Genomic DNA, 18,839 nt, shown 5'->3' on the forward strand with positions numbered 1-18,839 from the left:
TCCACTTTTTCAGTCTTTTCAGTGACTTGAGTCATTTGAGTCTGTTCACTTAAACGATTCATTCAGTTTTGTTCACCAGGTTGTTCAGTTTGCACAGTGTGCCCAAAAAGTGAAGCCTGATCATGCAGCCATATAATACAACACTCAGTCCCTTCAGGAGTTCATGGTTTTGTGTTTGCAGAAATGAATGCAAAATCAAGCAAACTCTGTGTTATTTGGAAAAGCTTGTAATTCTTTTAAAATTACTGCAGATTTTGCAGTTTGGGGCCAAGATGCATGTGATGTCATCACAACACACATTCAGCCAAAGCTCTCTTCGATTCATGAGCGTCAAACATGAGTGCAGCTATTACAGAAAGTAGTGAAGTGTCTTCACTGCTAGAATTGTAAAAGAAAAATCTTGTGCTTGCAAAATGTAGTTTTCTGAATAAACACAAACAAAATCATAGAAATCTCTGCAAGTTGCATTGCAAATTTTGAAAATCAGCTGCAGCAAAATTGGGCATATGGCCACAACAATCACATAAAAAATATCAGTGTAATCCTGGAGGGATTTAAGATGAATGTAAAATAGTGTAAAACTGTGCGAAATATCTATTTACCATATATATCAGTGACTTTTCTCCTCAGCCTAACATAGACTAACACTGCACACACTGAAAGTCTGGAAAACCTCAGTGAAAATCACTGAACTCTGCTCAGGGAGGAGAAAATCTCAGCCATTTACTGATTTAAACAGTTAAATACACTGAACGAGCGAGGAGAGAATCTCCGTCATGACGGAAAAGATTCAGTGACTCAGGGTGTATGGATTATGTTTGAAATGCAAATACGACCTACAGACAGATAAAACATAGAAATGTTAAAAAGCAATAACCCTAAAGAAGTCACTGAGCTGCTGAATGTGAGAGGAGCAAATCTTGGTTGTGACTTGAGAATTTTGCAGATCCAAACACTGATCTGCTGAAGGAGGGAGCAGTAAATCTATCCTTGATTGAAAGGATTCACTGACTCGAGGGGTGAGGATCAGGAACGGCACACATGCAATTGCAAGTATGTCTTACACGATTCGTGGACGCTTAAAAACCTCTGACAGATCACAAAATATCTGATATAAAATACCGATTTGTTTTTAAATCGTCAATGAACGAAACATGCCTAGCAATAAGGGTGTTTGTGTGGGGGTTTTTTTTTTTTTTTGGAAGTGAAGAGACACCCAGGATAAACAAGAGGGAGAGAAGGAACAAGGGTGAGAAGGGGGAGAGAAAACGCCTCTCTGTTACCTCACTTCTGCTAATGACCTTTAAAGATCCATTTTGGATTACGTAGGAAAGTCGTTGTGCTAAGCATGTGATGGACCCTTCACCAAACGAGGGCCTTGAAAATTATTATTGCAAGCAATATAAGATAATGGATGGCCATTATTCTCCCTGCTGTCATGTTCACGTATATTGTCCACTCTTGAAATATGATGTATCCACCGTACTTACCAACCACTTAATATCAGAAAGCGAATCTTGTGCAATGATTTATAAAAACGCTGCAATGTGTGTTGTGGTGCGGTTATAGGAGAAATAATTAGCTCATTGGCTTTGGACTGATGGATGAGAAGATAGAGTGCATTATATTATGTATAGGACATGAAAAAAACAGATTTAGATTTTAATGGACTGCTGAAATCCTTCACAGTCTGATTTGGTAACTATCAAAAGAATATAAGAAACATCTGCTGGGGAACCGGGATTTTTTTTTCCTCATTAACAAAATAATAACTAAAGCTACTTTGTTTTCCACAATGCAGAGGATTTTGTTTTTGAGTCTTTTCACAAATAAAACATTTAATTATATATTAATTGGTTAAAAGACGGCTCGATAGACACAATCTGTTTTAGATTATATTGGTGAAAAAGCAGATGTGGAGGAGATGAGAAGAGGAGGGGAAGTGAAAGAGAAGAGGAAGGGCGGGCCAGGAGAACACAAGGAGAGGAGAGGAGAGCATCGTATCAGTGCCGCTTTGAGAGGCGTAATAAGTGTTTAGCAGATTGAACTGATTACAGCTCTGTCACAGCTGGCCTTCCCTCACAGCGCAGTCATGAATATTACGCTGAGTTAGAAAGAGTGGCTTCGTCTTCCGGAAACTGGCTGCTTGACTGACATGCCAGCTATATTAAAGATAAGTGCCCTGTATAAATTCACCTCCCATCACTGGTGGCTTTTGGCCTCCTGTTTCTCTCTCCTAGCCAAATGTCTCCTGGCCCAGTGTGTGCTCGTCTTTAGATAGCGACTGTTGGTTATAAAAGTGACGTGCTGTCACAGCCGCTGTGAAATGGAAGCTTGCATATGGGGAGTTAAGTTGTAGCGTGCTGACGGTGCTGCTGAGACAAAAGCAGATGGCACATTAGAAGTAAATCACCTTATTAACCTTCTCCCGTTTCTCTCTTCGCGTACACCAGCGCGTGGACGTGTCTAACTGACAGCTTGAACTGACTGAGCTATGAGCAAGTCGGTGTTTAAAACTGAGCCTACAACATGTTGTTAAGCCTGTTAAAGTCTGAAAATGAAGCATGATGGAGAAAGCAATATTTAAATATCACCTTTTTTTTTTGAAAGGTAATCCATACCCTTAATCATAACATTACATCGATAAGAGCTTTAGATATTCTCTCAACATTTTATCTCATTCTGATCTGTAGAACAGACGCAGGTGTTGTATTCGGAAAACACTCAGCAGAAACAAGCGTCATGGGCTTCAGACAAACGCAACGATACCGTGGAGATGACTGTCCTCTCCAGTCCTGCTGAACATGAATAATACAGTAGACCTCATCTGAGCACAGTATACGCTATGTGAAAGGAGAGGCATTTATAGCTGAAATATCATATTTAAAATAATCATAATAATAAAATTCACTATGTGGAGTTCACTGGCATATACTTTTTTGTGTTTCATTTAATCAGTGCAGTGGTAATCATATTAGGAGTACTGAAAATGATAAAACACGTTCTCATGCTTTTGGTTGTGTTGTACTAAATGATATCAGTATGAGAGAGTTTTAGGCTTATAATATTGTATTGATTTATAAAGCCACAGTAAAATATCCTCGATCGATGATTGTCAGAGGGAATCAAAAGTCAGTGCCGAGCCTTGTGTCTGAGTATAGTTTTATATACAGTATATGACTAGAGCAGACTGAGAAATAAAATCACAGTAGCATCAGGAGTTGTTTGATGAATGTATTTTATTAATTATTTGTTATTAGATGCATCGCTTTGCTGATGGACTTCACAAAAACATATACATACCAAAGCATTACATTTTCTCTTAAAGTTTCTCCACGTTTGTCCCTCTTTGACAGAATCCGAGTAAAATTTTAAAGCTAATAAAAAAAAATAATTTTGAAGGTAACGTAACGTAAAGGTTCTGTGTAGAACGTCTTTAAAAAGCTAGAACCGTTTGCAGTGCTTAATGTTAATCTAGCTGGCGGTGTGTGTTTTATGCTAATTACAGTAGTGGAGTGCAGACAGCTGGACGACGCCACTTAACCGCTGTACAGAATAACTAGAGTAAAGCTGAAACAGTCAAACTCCAAATTACTGCCATTGACCAATTTACTACATAATCATTGCAATCAGATGCGTTCAAGTAGGTGAGCTCTCTGTACAAAGCAAGCTGGTGCAGATTTTGGAGTGCAGCAGTGTTTGTTCCACTTGACAGGGAATGTACACAGTCTGTGACAACCTGCTGCAGGAAACCAATCAGCAGTTGCAATTACATGCGTCTGTATGGTATAGGAGACAGCATGAAGGCACGGTGGGAAGCATTCCCACCTCACAACTCACACATCTGATCTTACTGTCTGTCTGGAGTTGTGTATGTTCTTGCTGTGTCCGCATTGGTTTTCTCCAAGTTCTCCGGTTTCCTCCCATCGCCCCATAAACATGTTGGTAGGCAGATTGGTAACTCTAAATTGCCCCAGTTTTGAATGAGTGTATGACTATGTGTGTGTGCATGGCCTGTGATGGTCTGGCATCAACATCAAGGGTGAATTCTCACCTCGTGCCCAGTGTTTCTGGGATTGGCTCCAGATCCACAGCCACCCTGACTGAGATGAAAATGAATGAATGAATTGTTGTTAAGAAGCTAATTTACTTGTAGTTGAACAGATGTTAGCGATTTTTTACTTTAGTAGTGATGCTCTAGCATTTAGTAGTGAGTTTGCTAGTGGCTAGTCTTTGTATTAATGGAATCAGATCCTGGTGTGTTTTCCTCTTTAGTGCAGTTCATTTAGGCAACGCAAAAAATACCGCAAACACATTCAGGTCTAGATCAAAACGGCCAGTCTGAGTCCATCTGAACGAGGTGGAATTGGTTCAGTGCCAGTCATATTCTAGGACAGTTCTGTTGAAGTGAGAAAGCGATTCAATCTTGAATCGACTCAACTGCAGGAAGCGTAAATACGCTGAGTATTTTGGGTTGTGGGCAGAATTTTTCTCTAGATGCGAGCTGCTAATTTGAGTTGCGAGACACAAACTGACAGAGCAGTAGAGCTGCAGAAATGTGTTCTGGATATGTGGTCCAATGAACAAAAAGGGAAAATAAACATTAGTATGCAGTACAAAAAAACATTTTAAAAACTAGTTAATTTAATTGTTATATAATAATTTCATAGCCACGTATGCCATAAGAGGGGATTATTTTTGTGATTTCTACGTTCAAAGACTGGCAAAAGTTTTTTTTTACCTTTTTCCATTTCTGCATTTCTGGCCGATGAATGAAATGGATTCATGAGTTTGTTCAGCCAGGACATCGCTCAGACAGTATTTTTTTTTCTCCTTTCCATTCATTTAATTATGTGCAGTGTGAAACTAAATCTAGCCAAACAGCTAACAGGTTTAAAACTGCCGTGAAACTAACACTGAGAACTTTTGCTGCTTGCACTTCTTATTAATAAATTAAGTCCCTCCTGTTTCATGTCAACCTCCAAATGTCAACATCACCTAAAACACCCCCATCGAGAGTGTTTATGGATCTTTAGATTATCATAATTCCCCTCTCACAGAGTAGCTCAAGATCACAATTACCTAAGTCACTAAATGATGTGGACTTCATTCTGTGACACATATTTAAGGCTAATTAGTAGATTAATTGTGTTTAGAAAGCTTAATTGAATTACTCTATTCTGAAGCACCCTGGAGGTAAGATGATGCAGGTATGTTGCCTTTTATTTCCACTCACTCTTTGGTGCATGGTTATGGTTTAAATCTGTACCTATCAATCATCTCCAGGATCTGTTGTGAAACAGGGAAAAGGACATTGACTGAAATTCCTGGCTATATTAGGAGCGTAATAGTGACCTCTGGTCTCCTGTACCCATCTGAATGAGCGGTACATGGGTTTCTAAATTGACTTTAAGTGGTTTTAAACTGATATGTAAGATGAATGGGCTTCGGTTGCTATAACGAATGCCAGCAGAGATTGAATTACAACTGTATCTCACTCACTCTGCTTAAAAAGAACAGAGGGGGAGAGAGAGAGAGAGAGAGAAATGCATCTCGACAGTGCATTAGAAGAATATGAGGTTGTTTTTATTTATGAATGTAATTAATGTCTGTCCACAGTATTTGCACGCTTGTCATGCTGTGTGTGTTGTGTGCACATTATGAAAGGAAGAGGCTCTCATAATTATGTTTACATGCACAGATAAAAATCCCTGGGCCGTAATGATCAGTAATTATAAATATTTTTCTGAGTTTCTCCGGTTGCAGCCGTGTTCATTGTGTGCTATGGAAGGCAGGTTGTGTAGCTTAATTATGACATTGTACATGACTAAATGTAAGCGTCTGCATGAGCCCAGCCAAACACTTCCACTGGCATAATCATGCTCAGACCTGACTCTAAAGAGCTCATTACAGTTAGCTTTCTAAAGAGCGTTTTATCAAACACAGTTACCTAATAAGCATCTTTGGTGGTGCAAATTGGCCAAAATGGTAATGAGTCTGATTAGGCCACACTTCAATTATGACAGCTTGCTCCTAAAGAAGTCCCATCCCCCAAGCACAGCAGCACCCCAAAAAGAGAGAGAGAGAGAGCTTGGGAATTCTGCTCAAAGCCATTGCGTGTTCATACACCCTCACTCACACACATATACACACACACAGCACAAAAAAAGGAAAGGAAAACCACTCCACCACCTCTGTGCTTCCTTTCAGCTGTGCAGTAATGAATAGAGAATTGTGCAAGCGGCAGTCCAATTTACGCACTGGGAAATTGGACGGACAGAGTGCGGGCGCACCGCTGTTTGCTTAAAATCGGCCAAGGCTAGCCAGATTAATAGCTCCCAAAAAGGTCAGCTTCTCTGTTCCATTGGCCATGATCACAGTGTCTGAAATTAAACAGTGTGCTGTAACAGAGCTTCCTCTCCGGGGGTTTACTGTTGATCACTCTTGCTAATAACACACCTATTAGACGCCTGCACGGACCGCACATAATTATCATCAGGCTTGAAGAAGACAGCGCAGCTCGTAAAGGCTGATGCAAGATGTGAATCTTTAATCATGTGGATATACAATTAATGTGTGTACCACATGTCTCCTCTTTTCTCCTCTCTGTATTAATGTTGGTTTTAGCTTGTAATAATTTACACACAAGATGATTTCCTTCCTATTATGTAATTAGCACATTTTAGTGTGTTTCCTGTATATTGCTCACCTGTTATTAGCCATAATGAGCAAGGACACAGCTTTAGTGTCAAAGCTGCCTTAATAAGGCCATATCCATTGCCCACACAATTCCGCCAGCTTCTGGTCTGGCGTTTTAGCCGAGGGACTTCTGACGGCGTGTGTAATCTAAGATTTGTCAGGCGTACTGTAAAGGTAGCCTCACAGACGCTGGTAAATTAAACAAAGGGCTTTTGTCGAGAGCCAGCAAGTGGAATTCGAGCAGAGGTCCTCAGACATCCTCTAATGAAACAAGCACTAATTACGCCAGTTGCATATTTGAGAGCAAGCAAGTGAGCAAGTCATTGCTTGTTGCATCTAATTTAAAGGGTTTTTTTTTTTTTGTCAGTATCTTGAGATGGAGTCCTAATGAACTGTTGCAGTGATCTGCCTGTATGTGATGCAAACATGTTGAAATACCAAGAAGCTGTTGTATTGAAGACTTTTGGATGAATTGTATTTCTTACATTCCTTTCACATTGCATCTGGGATCTGACAGAATGTTCAAATGAAAATATTACGAATATTACATGACTAACAAGAATCGTGCAGCGATTCCTATAGATCACGCTGTTTAATTAGTTGTAAACCTGGCCACATGATCTCTCTCTATATGTTCTACCCCGAAACAGTGGCAAGGTATGACATATGGAAGTAGTACAAGTGACATTTTTGTATTTCCCGCAGAGATAGGTTTGTCTATGTGCTTGTGTTATTTATTGTTGTGTCACCGTGCTCGCAGGCAGGCTGGAGAAGCATGAAGAGCACGGAGGAGCTGCAGTCTAAAACTAAACTGGAGATGATTCATCTTCTGCAGTCCCTTCGCTCTCATGCTCCCTCTCACTCTGTCTCTCTCTCTCTCCCCATCTCTCTCTACCCTTCTGTCCCTGTTTTTTTTTTTTTTTTTCTGACTCCACTTCTCTCCATATTTCTGTCATTTTTACTGGACTTAAATTCCTTTTGATATTTTCTCCATTATTGTCTCATTTGGTTGTCTGCCACAAATCACCCAATCATAATGCACTGTGCAATATTTTTATGACCGTTCCAAGCAGCACATTATTTTTACAGCTTTCTCACTGTGTGTGTTAGAATGACAGGAATGTGTGTATAAATATTGTCACTTAAAGGACATTTAGTACAGTGTATGTTTTCAGACCCTGTTATCCATGTAACTAAATCTCTTTGATGTCTCACTTTAGAGACTTAAATGCTTTAAATGTTTTCAGGAAGACATCCCTGCCTTTTGACAGTAAGAGCCTTGTAATTTGTTAGACTTGTTAAATAGCTACAGCTGAATTTGCTCTTTTGTTAGTGTGTAGCGCGCTTTATAAAAAGTCATTAGAACGGGAAGCTAGAGTATTGTTCGAAATCCCTGTGTGCATTTTAGCCTTTCATAATATCTCTCTGTTCTAGTGCTAGTTATCATCCATATCCTATATATATATATATATATATATATATATATATATACACTCTTGTAGTGGTATAGTGGCAGCATAATGCATCAAGGTATGCAGATACAGGTCAAGAGATTCAGTTACTGTTCACATTACACATCAGAATGGGGAAAATGTCAGTCAGGGACTTTGACCATGGCATGGTTGTTGGTGCCAGATGGCTGGTTTAAGTATTTCAGAAACTGATGATGTTTTGGAATTTTCATGCTCGACAGTCTCTTGAGTTTACACAGAATGTGCTAAAAACAAAAAGCATCCAGTGAGTGGCAGTCGTGCAGGTTCGGATGAAAGGTCAGGGGAGAATGGTCAGAATGGTTTGAGCTGTCAGGAACACTTTACAACTATAGTGAGCAGAAAAGCGTCTTAGTATGCTCAGCACATTGAATTTATTCGGATGGTTTGCAACAGCAGAACAACATTAACAGACCTGTATCTGAGTGACTTTATACATTGTACTGCTGCAACGTGATTGGCTGATCGGATAATGGCAAGTGTACAGGTGTTCCTATTAAAGTGACCTGCCTATATGGCAATGTTGATACTTTGACAGGACCAAGTAACAAATTCCCAAGGTAATCTTTAACAGAGTGTAGAACACGCCAAACAGTTTATAGTCCACATGAAGAAATGAAGCTCATCCTCAAATCGAGGAAAATATACGTTCTCCACTCACTGCATATTATATTTGAGATGAATCTCATGCATCTCAGATGGATTGCTGTGGGAATACCACATGTCCCATAGCAGTAAGCAGGCATTAAGCATAGCTTAGTGGCTAATGCAGTGGCTTAGGAACACACATTAAAATACTACAATATAATCGCACATCAAAAGCAGTCATCAGCAAACTGTGTAACGTTGCTGTAATTTTCTCATAATCTGAAGGGTGTGATTAATTGGACTAAGAGTATTGAATCCTGTGACTGTTTTGGAGTGGAGGTTTAACTGCTGATGTTAATAATAGGTTTCCTGGCATGGCTGCCATTTTGATGCTAGTTTATAGTCTTAAGCTCTTCTTAGCCATTAGCTAACAGGTCTGATGGGCCACCACAGAACAGATCCTTTTGACGGAATCCTGGTAAATTAACACAATTAGTGTGCCATCACCCCGCTAATTAGGGCGTATTTGTGTGTGTTTGTGTGTGTGGGTGTGTGCTGTTTGGGCAGGTTGCTGATAAGGTGGTGGTTGAGGACACCACTTATCTCAATGCTGATGTAGAAAAATCTATGCTGTGTCCTGGCACCGACACACCAGTTCTGGATTCAACACTGTAATTTAGCAGCAGGGTTTTTTTCTGTGTAATTTAATTGAAGTTATCCAGTGGCATTACTTGGTGATTCTGTATCTGTCCATTATAGCAATACTTAAGAAGGCACTATTGTGTGTTATACTGGGAGTATAATGTTTGCTAAATGTGGTTGTTTAAGTCATGTATGTTGCACAGTATTTAAGATGTACACAGGGCTTTGAAGTTAAGTTTGTCTCTTTAATGGATGTGTGTGTGTGTGTTTGGTACCATTGTGAGCTCAGTCTGTTAGGCTACAGCAATGCACCTGTGGGATAACAGCACAGACTTCCACTCTCATCAGTAGTCTGCATTGTGTGTGTGTGTGTGTGTGAGATTGTATGTGAACCACCAGTGACATCCCATTGGTTTTTTGAGTAAATGCCTCTCTGATAATCCCATGCTGAGTCTAAGATGACAGCATATGTAACTACTTGTGTTTGCAGATGGAGTGTGGGATTAAACTTGATGGTGGCTTTTGAGCCCTGGAGGCAATAAAAGAGAGAAGCTGGAAAGAGTAGAGAGTGAGGCAGTGAAAAATGGGGAGGGAGAGAGAGAGAGAGAGAGAGAGAGAGCAAGCCAGAGACAGAGAGAAACAAAAGACAAGAGAGGCATGTTTTTTCCCCTTTTCCAGCCAGCAGTGCTCTAGGAGGCAGCAGGCAGACAGAGAGCTGTTGTAATTCATGCCATGCTGTGGGGTTTGTGTGATGAAAGCAGCGGAGCGCTGCCTGGGAGATTGCTTTGCTGCACTCCTCCAAGCAGATTTGAAACTGTCTGGGACTGCTTTAGATGAGAGTTGGATTATAGAGTGACCTGCGATGTCTGTGTCACCCCGGTCTGTGCAAGGTGCATTATACTGTGCTAACCAGGTGCTGGTGCCCAAATCCGCACTGCTCCTACGATACTAACTGTCAGCAGGGCCTGTGATATGTAGCCCGCACTCCAGGTGAGGTGCAGAGTAGGAAATGGAAAGTAATATTTTGTGTTGCTCTTGCTGTTTTTTTTTTTTCTGTTTAAAGGCAATCATGTATTGGATCATTGATTCTGCAGAGTTTCACAAAACTGACGCCTTTGCTGATCCTGTTCTCTATGTACCTTATTTATCATGTTTCTGACATTGGTGTTGTTTTGTTTTTGTTTTTTGGGGTATTTAGGCTTAAAGATGCAGTGGACCCCAGAGCATGCGCAGTGGGCAGAGCAGCATTTCGACATCTCCTCAACAACCCGCTCCCCAGCCCACAAAGCTGAGGCATATCGTGGACACCTGCAGAGGACCTACCAGTATGCGTGGGCCAACGATGACATCTCCGCCCTCACCGCCTCCAACCTCCTGAAGAAATATGCTGAAAAGTACTCTGGGATCCTGGAGGGTCCCAGTGAGAGGGCACTCCTGTGCTCATATTCAGAGAGTGCCCCAGGACTCCTTAATGGACGCAAGTCCGAAAGCGACGTTTGGCAAGAGGGCATCTACCCCATGAACTGCACCGCAGATGTGATATCTGCAAGCAAGGCTGTAGTGCCAGCTGCTTTACCGTCAGCGGACAGTGCAGCCAACATTGGCAGCTCATCAGGGGTGGCAAGCAGCCTGAGTGAACCCAGCTACTCCAGTAGCAGTTGTGGGAGCCACACGCCTGCTGCCCTGCACTCGGGGATCCCTTCTCAGGAGTTTGCGAGTGGCTACAATGGCACTTACCTGCATTCCACCTATAGTGGTGGGCAAAGCACCCCAGCCTTGCCCTCCCCACATCCCTCACCTTTGCACAGCAGTGGGCTTCTTCAGCCGCCTCCACCCCCTCCTCCCCCTCCTCCAACACTGGTGCCTAGCTATAATGCAGGTTCACCTAACCTCTCCAGTTACAACTACCCTCCTACAGCATATCCCCCCCAGGCTTCTGTTGCTCCAGGCTACAGCCCTGGAGGAGCCCCTGCTCCATCAGCCTACTTGCCCTCAGGCATTGCAGCTCCCACTCCACTACCCCCCTCTACCATTCCTGGCTATTCCTACCAGTCCCACAACCATGCACCTATTGCACCAACACCTTTGAATGGCAGCTCAGCCAACTCACTGAAAAGAAAAGCTTTCTACATGACAGGACAAGGAGACATGGACTCCAGTTATGGAAATTTCAGTTACAACCAACAGCGCTCAACTCAAAGTCCTATGTACAGAATGCCAGAGAGCAACCTTGCTGACTCAAGCAGAGGGAATGGATTTGACAGAAATGCTGACACCACGTCTTTGCCATTTAAGCCTACAAAGCAGCCAATGTCCTCAGATCAACAGCGTAAATTCAGCAGTCAGTCTGGCAGAGCTATCACCCCGCCATCCTACGGTGCATCCAAAGGTTCCATGGGGTCAGTGCGATCAGGCGAGTCTTTTGGGAAGTTCAGTTCACCGGTTTTGAATGAGCACAATGAGGAGCACAGGCAGCACTTGCCACATTCCATTGGCACAGTTCCCTCAAGTGGCCACCCGGCTGAAGAGCAGCTGAAAAATAGTGACTCCAGCCTGGTGGAGATGGTCACCACTGAGGTCCTCCAGCAGATGCCCCCTGTTGACTGGAGTGACATTGTAGGGCTGGAGCTGGTCAAGGCCACAATTAAAGAGGAGGTTTTGTGGCCCATCCTGAGGCCAGACATGTTCAGTGGCCTGGCACCGTTACCACGCAGCATCCTTTTCTTTGGACCTCAGGGCACTGGGCGGACATTGCTGGCACGCTGTGTGGCTAGCCAGCTGGGTGCTGCGTTCCTTCAACTCAGTGGATCAGCACTAGTTAGTAAGTGGCTGGGGGAGGGTGAGAAGGTGGTGCAGGCTTCGTTTCTTGTAGCTCGCTGCCGGCAACCTTCAGTAATATTTGTTAGTGATGTAGATCTCTTACTGTCACCACAGTTAAGTGAGGAAAGCCCGGTAAATCGTATCAAGAGTGAACTTCTCCTACAACTGGATGGAGTGCTCAGCTCAACAGAGGATCATGTCTTGGTCATCTGCTCCACAAGCAAGCCTGAGGAAATAGATGAAGCTCTGCGTAGATACTTTGTAAAGAGGTTGCTCATCCCACTCCCAGACACCACGGCACGACACCAGCTCATCAGTCAGGTGCTCTCCCAGCACAACTACTGCCTCAGTGACAAAGAGGTGGCACTGCTTGTCCAGCGGACAGAGGGATTCTCGGGGTTGGACCTGGTTCGTCTTTGCCAGGAAGCCATTGTCGGACCCTTGCACAGCATGCCTGGCACAGAACTGTCTGGAATCATACCAGGGCAGATGAGGCCACTATCTTACCAAGACTTTGAAAATGTCTTTTGCAAAATTCAACCCAGCATATCACAGAAAGAACTGGACACATACACTGAGTGGAACAAAATGTTTGGCTGTAGTCAGTGAAATGGGAGGTTAAGGGGGCCATATAGGGTGACTTCTCCTCCTGTAAGGAGAGGATACAATTCAGAATTCTTTGGGTGAAAATTACAATGTTGAAGGGTGGGTATTACTAATGACCCTTAAATAACATCTGGAATGACACTCTAAAAGACCTGATTGATGCATAGTCAATATAAGGCCCTTTGCACGTAGTCTAAAAGAAAGTCCACAATTTGGCTCAACACTGCTGAAGCTGAGCGTCACTTGCTGAAGTGCACTGTCACTGAAATTACCACAAAGACAAACTCCATTGTGTGTATATATATATCATTCTGCTGTTTTTGAGATTCTGTTGCTATTAAGTGCCTAAAGTGGTGCTTTATTATTTTGTATTTTGGTTGGTTTGCCTCACAATCTACATTGGTGGCATGTGCTAATATAAAAAGCTTTAACCTGAGACTAAAAAGAACAAAACAACCGTATTCCTCAACTGAGTCTGATCTGTAGGCCCTATGTGGGCATAAGAAGTTCTTGTGGCATTTATAATCTCGGCCCTAATTTATGGACTTTGTTTGCTTTTGATTTCCTTCAAAAACTCAGGAACATGATTGTGATTTGTACAGTACCTCAAAAGATTGTGTCAAAGCACTACATATTGGGTTTGGATTTTGATTTGCATTGAGCTAAAAATCTCACCTCAACTGACTAAAACATGGATATGACTATGAATGTAACCAGATCATTTCTGGACTATTTGGGGAAAATGTGTTTATCTTTTTTTCCCTTTTTTGTCAATTATTGAAGTTAAAATTAAATATGAATTCCATAGTGAGTATCTTGAAACAGAGGGATGAACAATGAAGAATTCTGAATTGTGGCAGTCTTGAATACAGCACCCTGTTCCCATGCATAGCACAATGCTCACTCTATAGTGCATATGTAATCAAAGTTCAATTCTAAGCCTTAGCTACGAAAGAGAAGTTGCAGGGGACCACACAGTTTGCATTTGGTGAAATTGGGTATGTAATCAATGAAGAGAAAAGACAGACTCATTGCAGTGAACCAAAACTTTTACACAGACCACCACATATTATATTTAAGGGATTAAAACACATATTTGTATTTGTAAGTATTGTTTTTAACCCTGTTCTGCTGCTGTGTGTCATTCATGTAACAATCCTGAAGGATCATGTGTAACCTGTGTTCTTTTCTACCTCAGTTCATCACTGTTTTCTTTCAAAGCAAAAATTAAAGAGGCTAGCTTGACGTCCTAAACTCTCTAGGCTCACTCACCGAGAAGAAAGTCTGCTTATAGAACTAGCTGCTCAAAAGAATTAAATGCAACTGACACTGGCTGTGCAGTTCTTCTTCTCACAATATATAGTGCAGCCTCCCTTCATATACATGCTCCATGGGTTTTGTGTTGCACTCAGAGGGCACGATTCTCCAGTCATTGCACTCCCCTTTTGGTGTTCCTGTTTCATATTGCTGGCAGCTTTTTTCTTTACTAACATTCAACGCTAGTCACATGACCGGGTAGTACCAATGGGGACACTGGAGACAAGCTTGCACCTGTGTTTACAGCACGTGAGGAAAAGTCAAAGAAGGCCTTGTGTTGAATGTATGTTTGTGTTTGTTTGTTTACTCACCCCCAATGACCACCCCTCCCCCCACCTTTTATCCTGTGAGTATTTCATGTTTGCCATTTTGTGAAGCACTAGTGAGTGGAGTGGTGCAGGACTGCCTATGTACAGCACTGAAGGAGATGCTCAAAGGATGGCTGTCCTGTTTCGTTTTCCCCTCACTGTTTATCCTAGGCCCTTATTGCATACATAGACGATCTGCAACGCGATTGAGGATGTCATGCATTCTTGGGTGTTGGCATAGTCCCTTTTTACTTTTCAACACTGCAATGTTTTCCTGTCAAAGGTGCTTAGTGGCTGGAGCTAACATTTCCTCCACTACATGTACATGTGACTTAACCATGCACAAATACTCATGCATTTTATAATAGGCATCTAGTTTGTATTTAGCAGCTGTAAAATACCATTTATTTTACCATTCTGCATTAATAATGTGATCAAGATGAAACTTACTAAGATGTCAAGCATGTTTGGTGTCTGTCCAGTAGAACACCTTCAGATTTGGTCTGGTCCTGTTACTATAGTAAATGTTAACATTTTAATTTATCAAATGCACTTTTGGTTTAATGTTTATCATTTGAAAGCATCATCTTTGCACCAAAGCAAATAGAACCAATTTACTTCAACAGACATATCCAAAATGAAAGCCTATGCGCAACTAATTTATAAAACATAGCATACAATAGCAACTCCCCATTCTAGTCTAGTGGTGTAGTTTCCACATTTATTTCAACATCCGGAATAATAAAGTACTGTGAGTACTTAAGCCAAATTGCACTGATGCTCAGAGCCACTCTTACATGTTTCGAATAATTCTTTTGTATCATTATTATTACTGTTTTGCTGTGGGAATGATCCACCGGCATTCACTTCTGCAGCATCCCTCTGAAATCTGGACAGATCCTTTGTGACTTGGAGGTTATTGTGGAAGCCCCTGATTACTGCTGATTACAAAAGCATTAAGTTTAAGACAACATTAGTGAAAAGTACAGTGAAAAGGTTTAAAGCACACCTTTTCTCAATCATCACGAATCATTTGGATTTGCCTCTTTTTTTCTATCCCTCTAATTGTTTTTCGTCCTGCATTCTTCTGCACTCTTCTAGTTGTTGCTGTCATATCAATTTTCTATTTCAGACATTGATCTCTAAGACCATTTCTACCTCATTGCTACATACACACATGTAGTACCTATGTTCTGTCTTTTTTGAATGTCATGCATTTGTATAAAAGGCAAAAAAAAAAAATAATGTAAACAAAAAAAAAAAAAAGGAAAAAAATATATAAACGTGGAAAAAAGCTTGTCCTTGAACTTGAGCAGTCTACCTCAGAAAGACTGTCCCTACACTGAGCAGTTTAGTAGATGGGCAAATGATGAGACACACTAGAGAGTGTTGAGGTAAAGATATTGCACACAGTTGTAACTTTAAAACACTTTGAAATCTACTTACAAAAAATAAATAAATAAAAAAATTAAAAAAAATTAAAAAAATTAAAAAAAAAAAAACCCACAATGGGTAAAGGATATTGTGGGCTGTATAGGTCTTCTTCAAGGTCTCTAAAATGCAGATTCAGTTTTTGGATTATAATAAAATCGCTTTACTCCTTTGTGAAATGTAGTGTGCATGTGAATGTGTGTATGTCTGTGTGTGTGCGCGTGTGTGTATGTGTGTGTGTGTGCACTTATCATTAAGTGTGTAAGTGTGCATTTTTATATATGAAAATTCTATATGAAATGTAATTACATTTCATATCTTGTATTTGTACATGAGCTACACTCGCACATATGTGTACTTAATGTACATTGTTGATATAACATTTTGAAAAACACCACATAACGTTTCTATGTGTGTGTATGTACAGTATTGCCATAACTGCAGTCGACGTAAATGTATTTTCATGTATTCATAGGGGCAAAGGATAATAAAAAATCATTAACATGTTTTTGAAATTCCAGTGTATGTGTTTTGTTTTGTTTTTTTGCCTGCTGCGTACCCGATTTATAAAAATACTACCAAATACGTCACACATTAGAACCTTGTGGCTATATCATCACTAATCATTTGTTGTGTGAGAAATTATTTACATGTAAAGTTGGGATGAGAGAGAAGGAATTCTTGAGAAAGACCTATACACTGCACAATAAACGTTTATCATTATTTTTTACCTAACATATCTTAAATTAATAGTAATTCACATCTGTCCCTCTGATTACCGATTACATGCATGTACTGTTGTGTGTCTTTCATTTGTAAGGAACATGCAGTTGCAGCAAACTAATTAGTAACGGGAACATTCCAATAACAGTGTGTCCTGGTGTTCCTCTAATACCACAACAATTTCCCAGCAATCATTATCTTTTATTTTTTTATAAACCTAATGTCACATGTTTTATTCCTTCATAGTCACATTTAATATTGTAGAACATTCAAGTTAGTTATTGATGTCACGTATGTTCTAACAGATATAACCAGTCATTCCCTTACCACCCTCACTTCCTTCCAGCGGATGAGGCAAAAGAAAAAATGCACAGCTTGTCTTGTTTCTGAGAAACCACAAAACCGTCCGTCCTGAAGACCCTTGTTGGAAAAGTTGCAGCTTGAACTCTTGACTGTTCCAAAGCACTGACCCTGGAGACTACTTCCAAAAATGTTAAATAAACTGACAGAAAAACAGTAACCCGCTTTACAAAATTGATTCATGTCGGCTGTCTGCCGTACAATTCCCTGTTATAATTAGTTACTATAGAAATATAACGCATTACAAGTGCATGTGCAGCCTTGCAGCCAGACTAATCATCTTCTGACCAATCAGAATCAAGCATTCAGCTGTGCGTGGTATAAAAAATATTAAAGGAACAAAACTGCTACTGCATTTCTAATGACTTCTTCCTGTCAGTAGTGTAAATCAAAGATTGCTACACCTCATCAAACTCTATTAAATGATGTCCACACCCAGGGGCTATTTATAGGTGGTAGATCATTTCAGCTGCAGTTGTTCAGTTGAACATTCTGCACATGTGTTATACTGCTGTATAAAACAGTTTTGGTCTTTACCCTTGCTGTAATGGTCAAATAACATGACAGTGGACTCAAAGGTCAAGGTTGCTGTTAATATGAGAGGCATTTAACCCTTAGTTATTTGATGTAGTGGGTTGATTGGCATATGGAAGCATCAGTTATATAAATGATCTATTAGTATATACACCAGTATCTCAGCACTGGAGTTCTCATATAGACAGTCTTGAAATGTGATATACTGTAAGTGTGTGATTTAAAGTTCCTTCCAAAGAGCTAGCTGCAGCTTGCTGACCCCTTCATGAGAGAGAATAAAAGCTTTAAAATCGGAGACAGAAAAAAAATACAAAAAGTACAACAAATATGTCAACAAAACAATCAACATATTTTTCCTTAAACTCTTACTGTGAACATGTTCAGAACTTTACTCCTCACTAAGAATCATCTTGAAAGGTGACTGATCGATTTCCCCAAATTTAATACATGCTATAAGTCCAATAGTTTTATCGTTGTCTTCTCGTATTTTTTTTTCCTTCCTTCTTTCATTTTGTTATAAATAAGACATTAATGCTTTCGATTTTCCACATTGAAGGCATAATTATGTAGTAGATGCTTTGTGCGTAGGTTGCTGCTGTACAATTAACACTGGGGAACTAGGTGCATTTGGAGCCTGTCGCTGTTTCATTTGTGATCGGCTGTGTGTCATTTCCACAGTCGTGCACATTAAAAGAAGCCTCTCCTAATGGATGCAATTCAGCAGGGTTCCCCTCAGAGACACCGCCAACACGCTCCAGCACAATCACAAACACAAAGGTTATCAGAGCTGCAGATGAAGAGATGACGATGGGAGATTTTTTTTTTTTTCTTTCTTCCTTTTGTCAAGGTGTCTTCTTTCCTGTTCATATTTATGTCATTTCAGCCTGTCCTTCGCTATCTCCTCAAACACATACAGTAAGTTTATACTGTGCATTAAGGGATTATGGATCTCACATAAACACACCATTTTGAAGTGTGCTAAATGTTTGTGATACACAACCATGTTTTTTTTATTACAGCTTTTTATTTTTAATACAAGGACGACTGGCTCGGTGGTTATTAAACTGTAAGTAATTACTGATCTGCTGCTGAGAGCTTCATGTCTGAACCTTTTCTTCTGCATAGGTCACTCTTCCTGTGCTGAATCATTCACTGATTGATTTTTACCTTTTGATGAAAAGCATTTCAGAGCATTAAAAAAAGACTCTCAAATGTTGCATTTCCTTGAGCATCCCTTAAATTATATCACAGCACATGTGACATGATTCCAAATGTGTTTTCTCTCATTAGATGTTACATTTAAATCGGGTAGCACAGAGTT

At 40.6% G+C, this 18,839-nt stretch overlaps 1 protein-coding gene across 4 annotated transcripts in view; it reads left to right on the forward strand.

Annotated features, from left to right (window-relative positions):
- The window catches only part of fign (fidgetin), a 44,940-nt gene that overhangs the window by 26,001 nt on the left and 100 nt on the right, over window positions 1–18,839 (forward strand). For all 4 annotated transcript variants that reach the window (XM_058393377.1, XM_058393379.1, XM_058393378.1 and 1 more), the window contains one exon: window positions 10,618–18,839. This exon is cut by the window's right edge. In XM_058393377.1, the coding sequence (XP_058249360.1) occupies window positions 10,626–12,848 (2,223 nt within the window). In that variant the 5' untranslated portion in view covers window positions 10,618–10,625 and the 3' untranslated portion in view covers window positions 12,849–18,839. The remainder of the gene's footprint in view (window positions 1–10,617) is intronic.

The sequence above is a fragment of the Hemibagrus wyckioides genome, linkage group LG06 (assembly GCF_019097595.1).
Source record: "Hemibagrus wyckioides isolate EC202008001 linkage group LG06, SWU_Hwy_1.0, whole genome shotgun sequence".
Classification (NCBI taxonomy): domain Eukaryota; kingdom Metazoa; phylum Chordata; class Actinopteri; order Siluriformes; family Bagridae; genus Hemibagrus; species Hemibagrus wyckioides.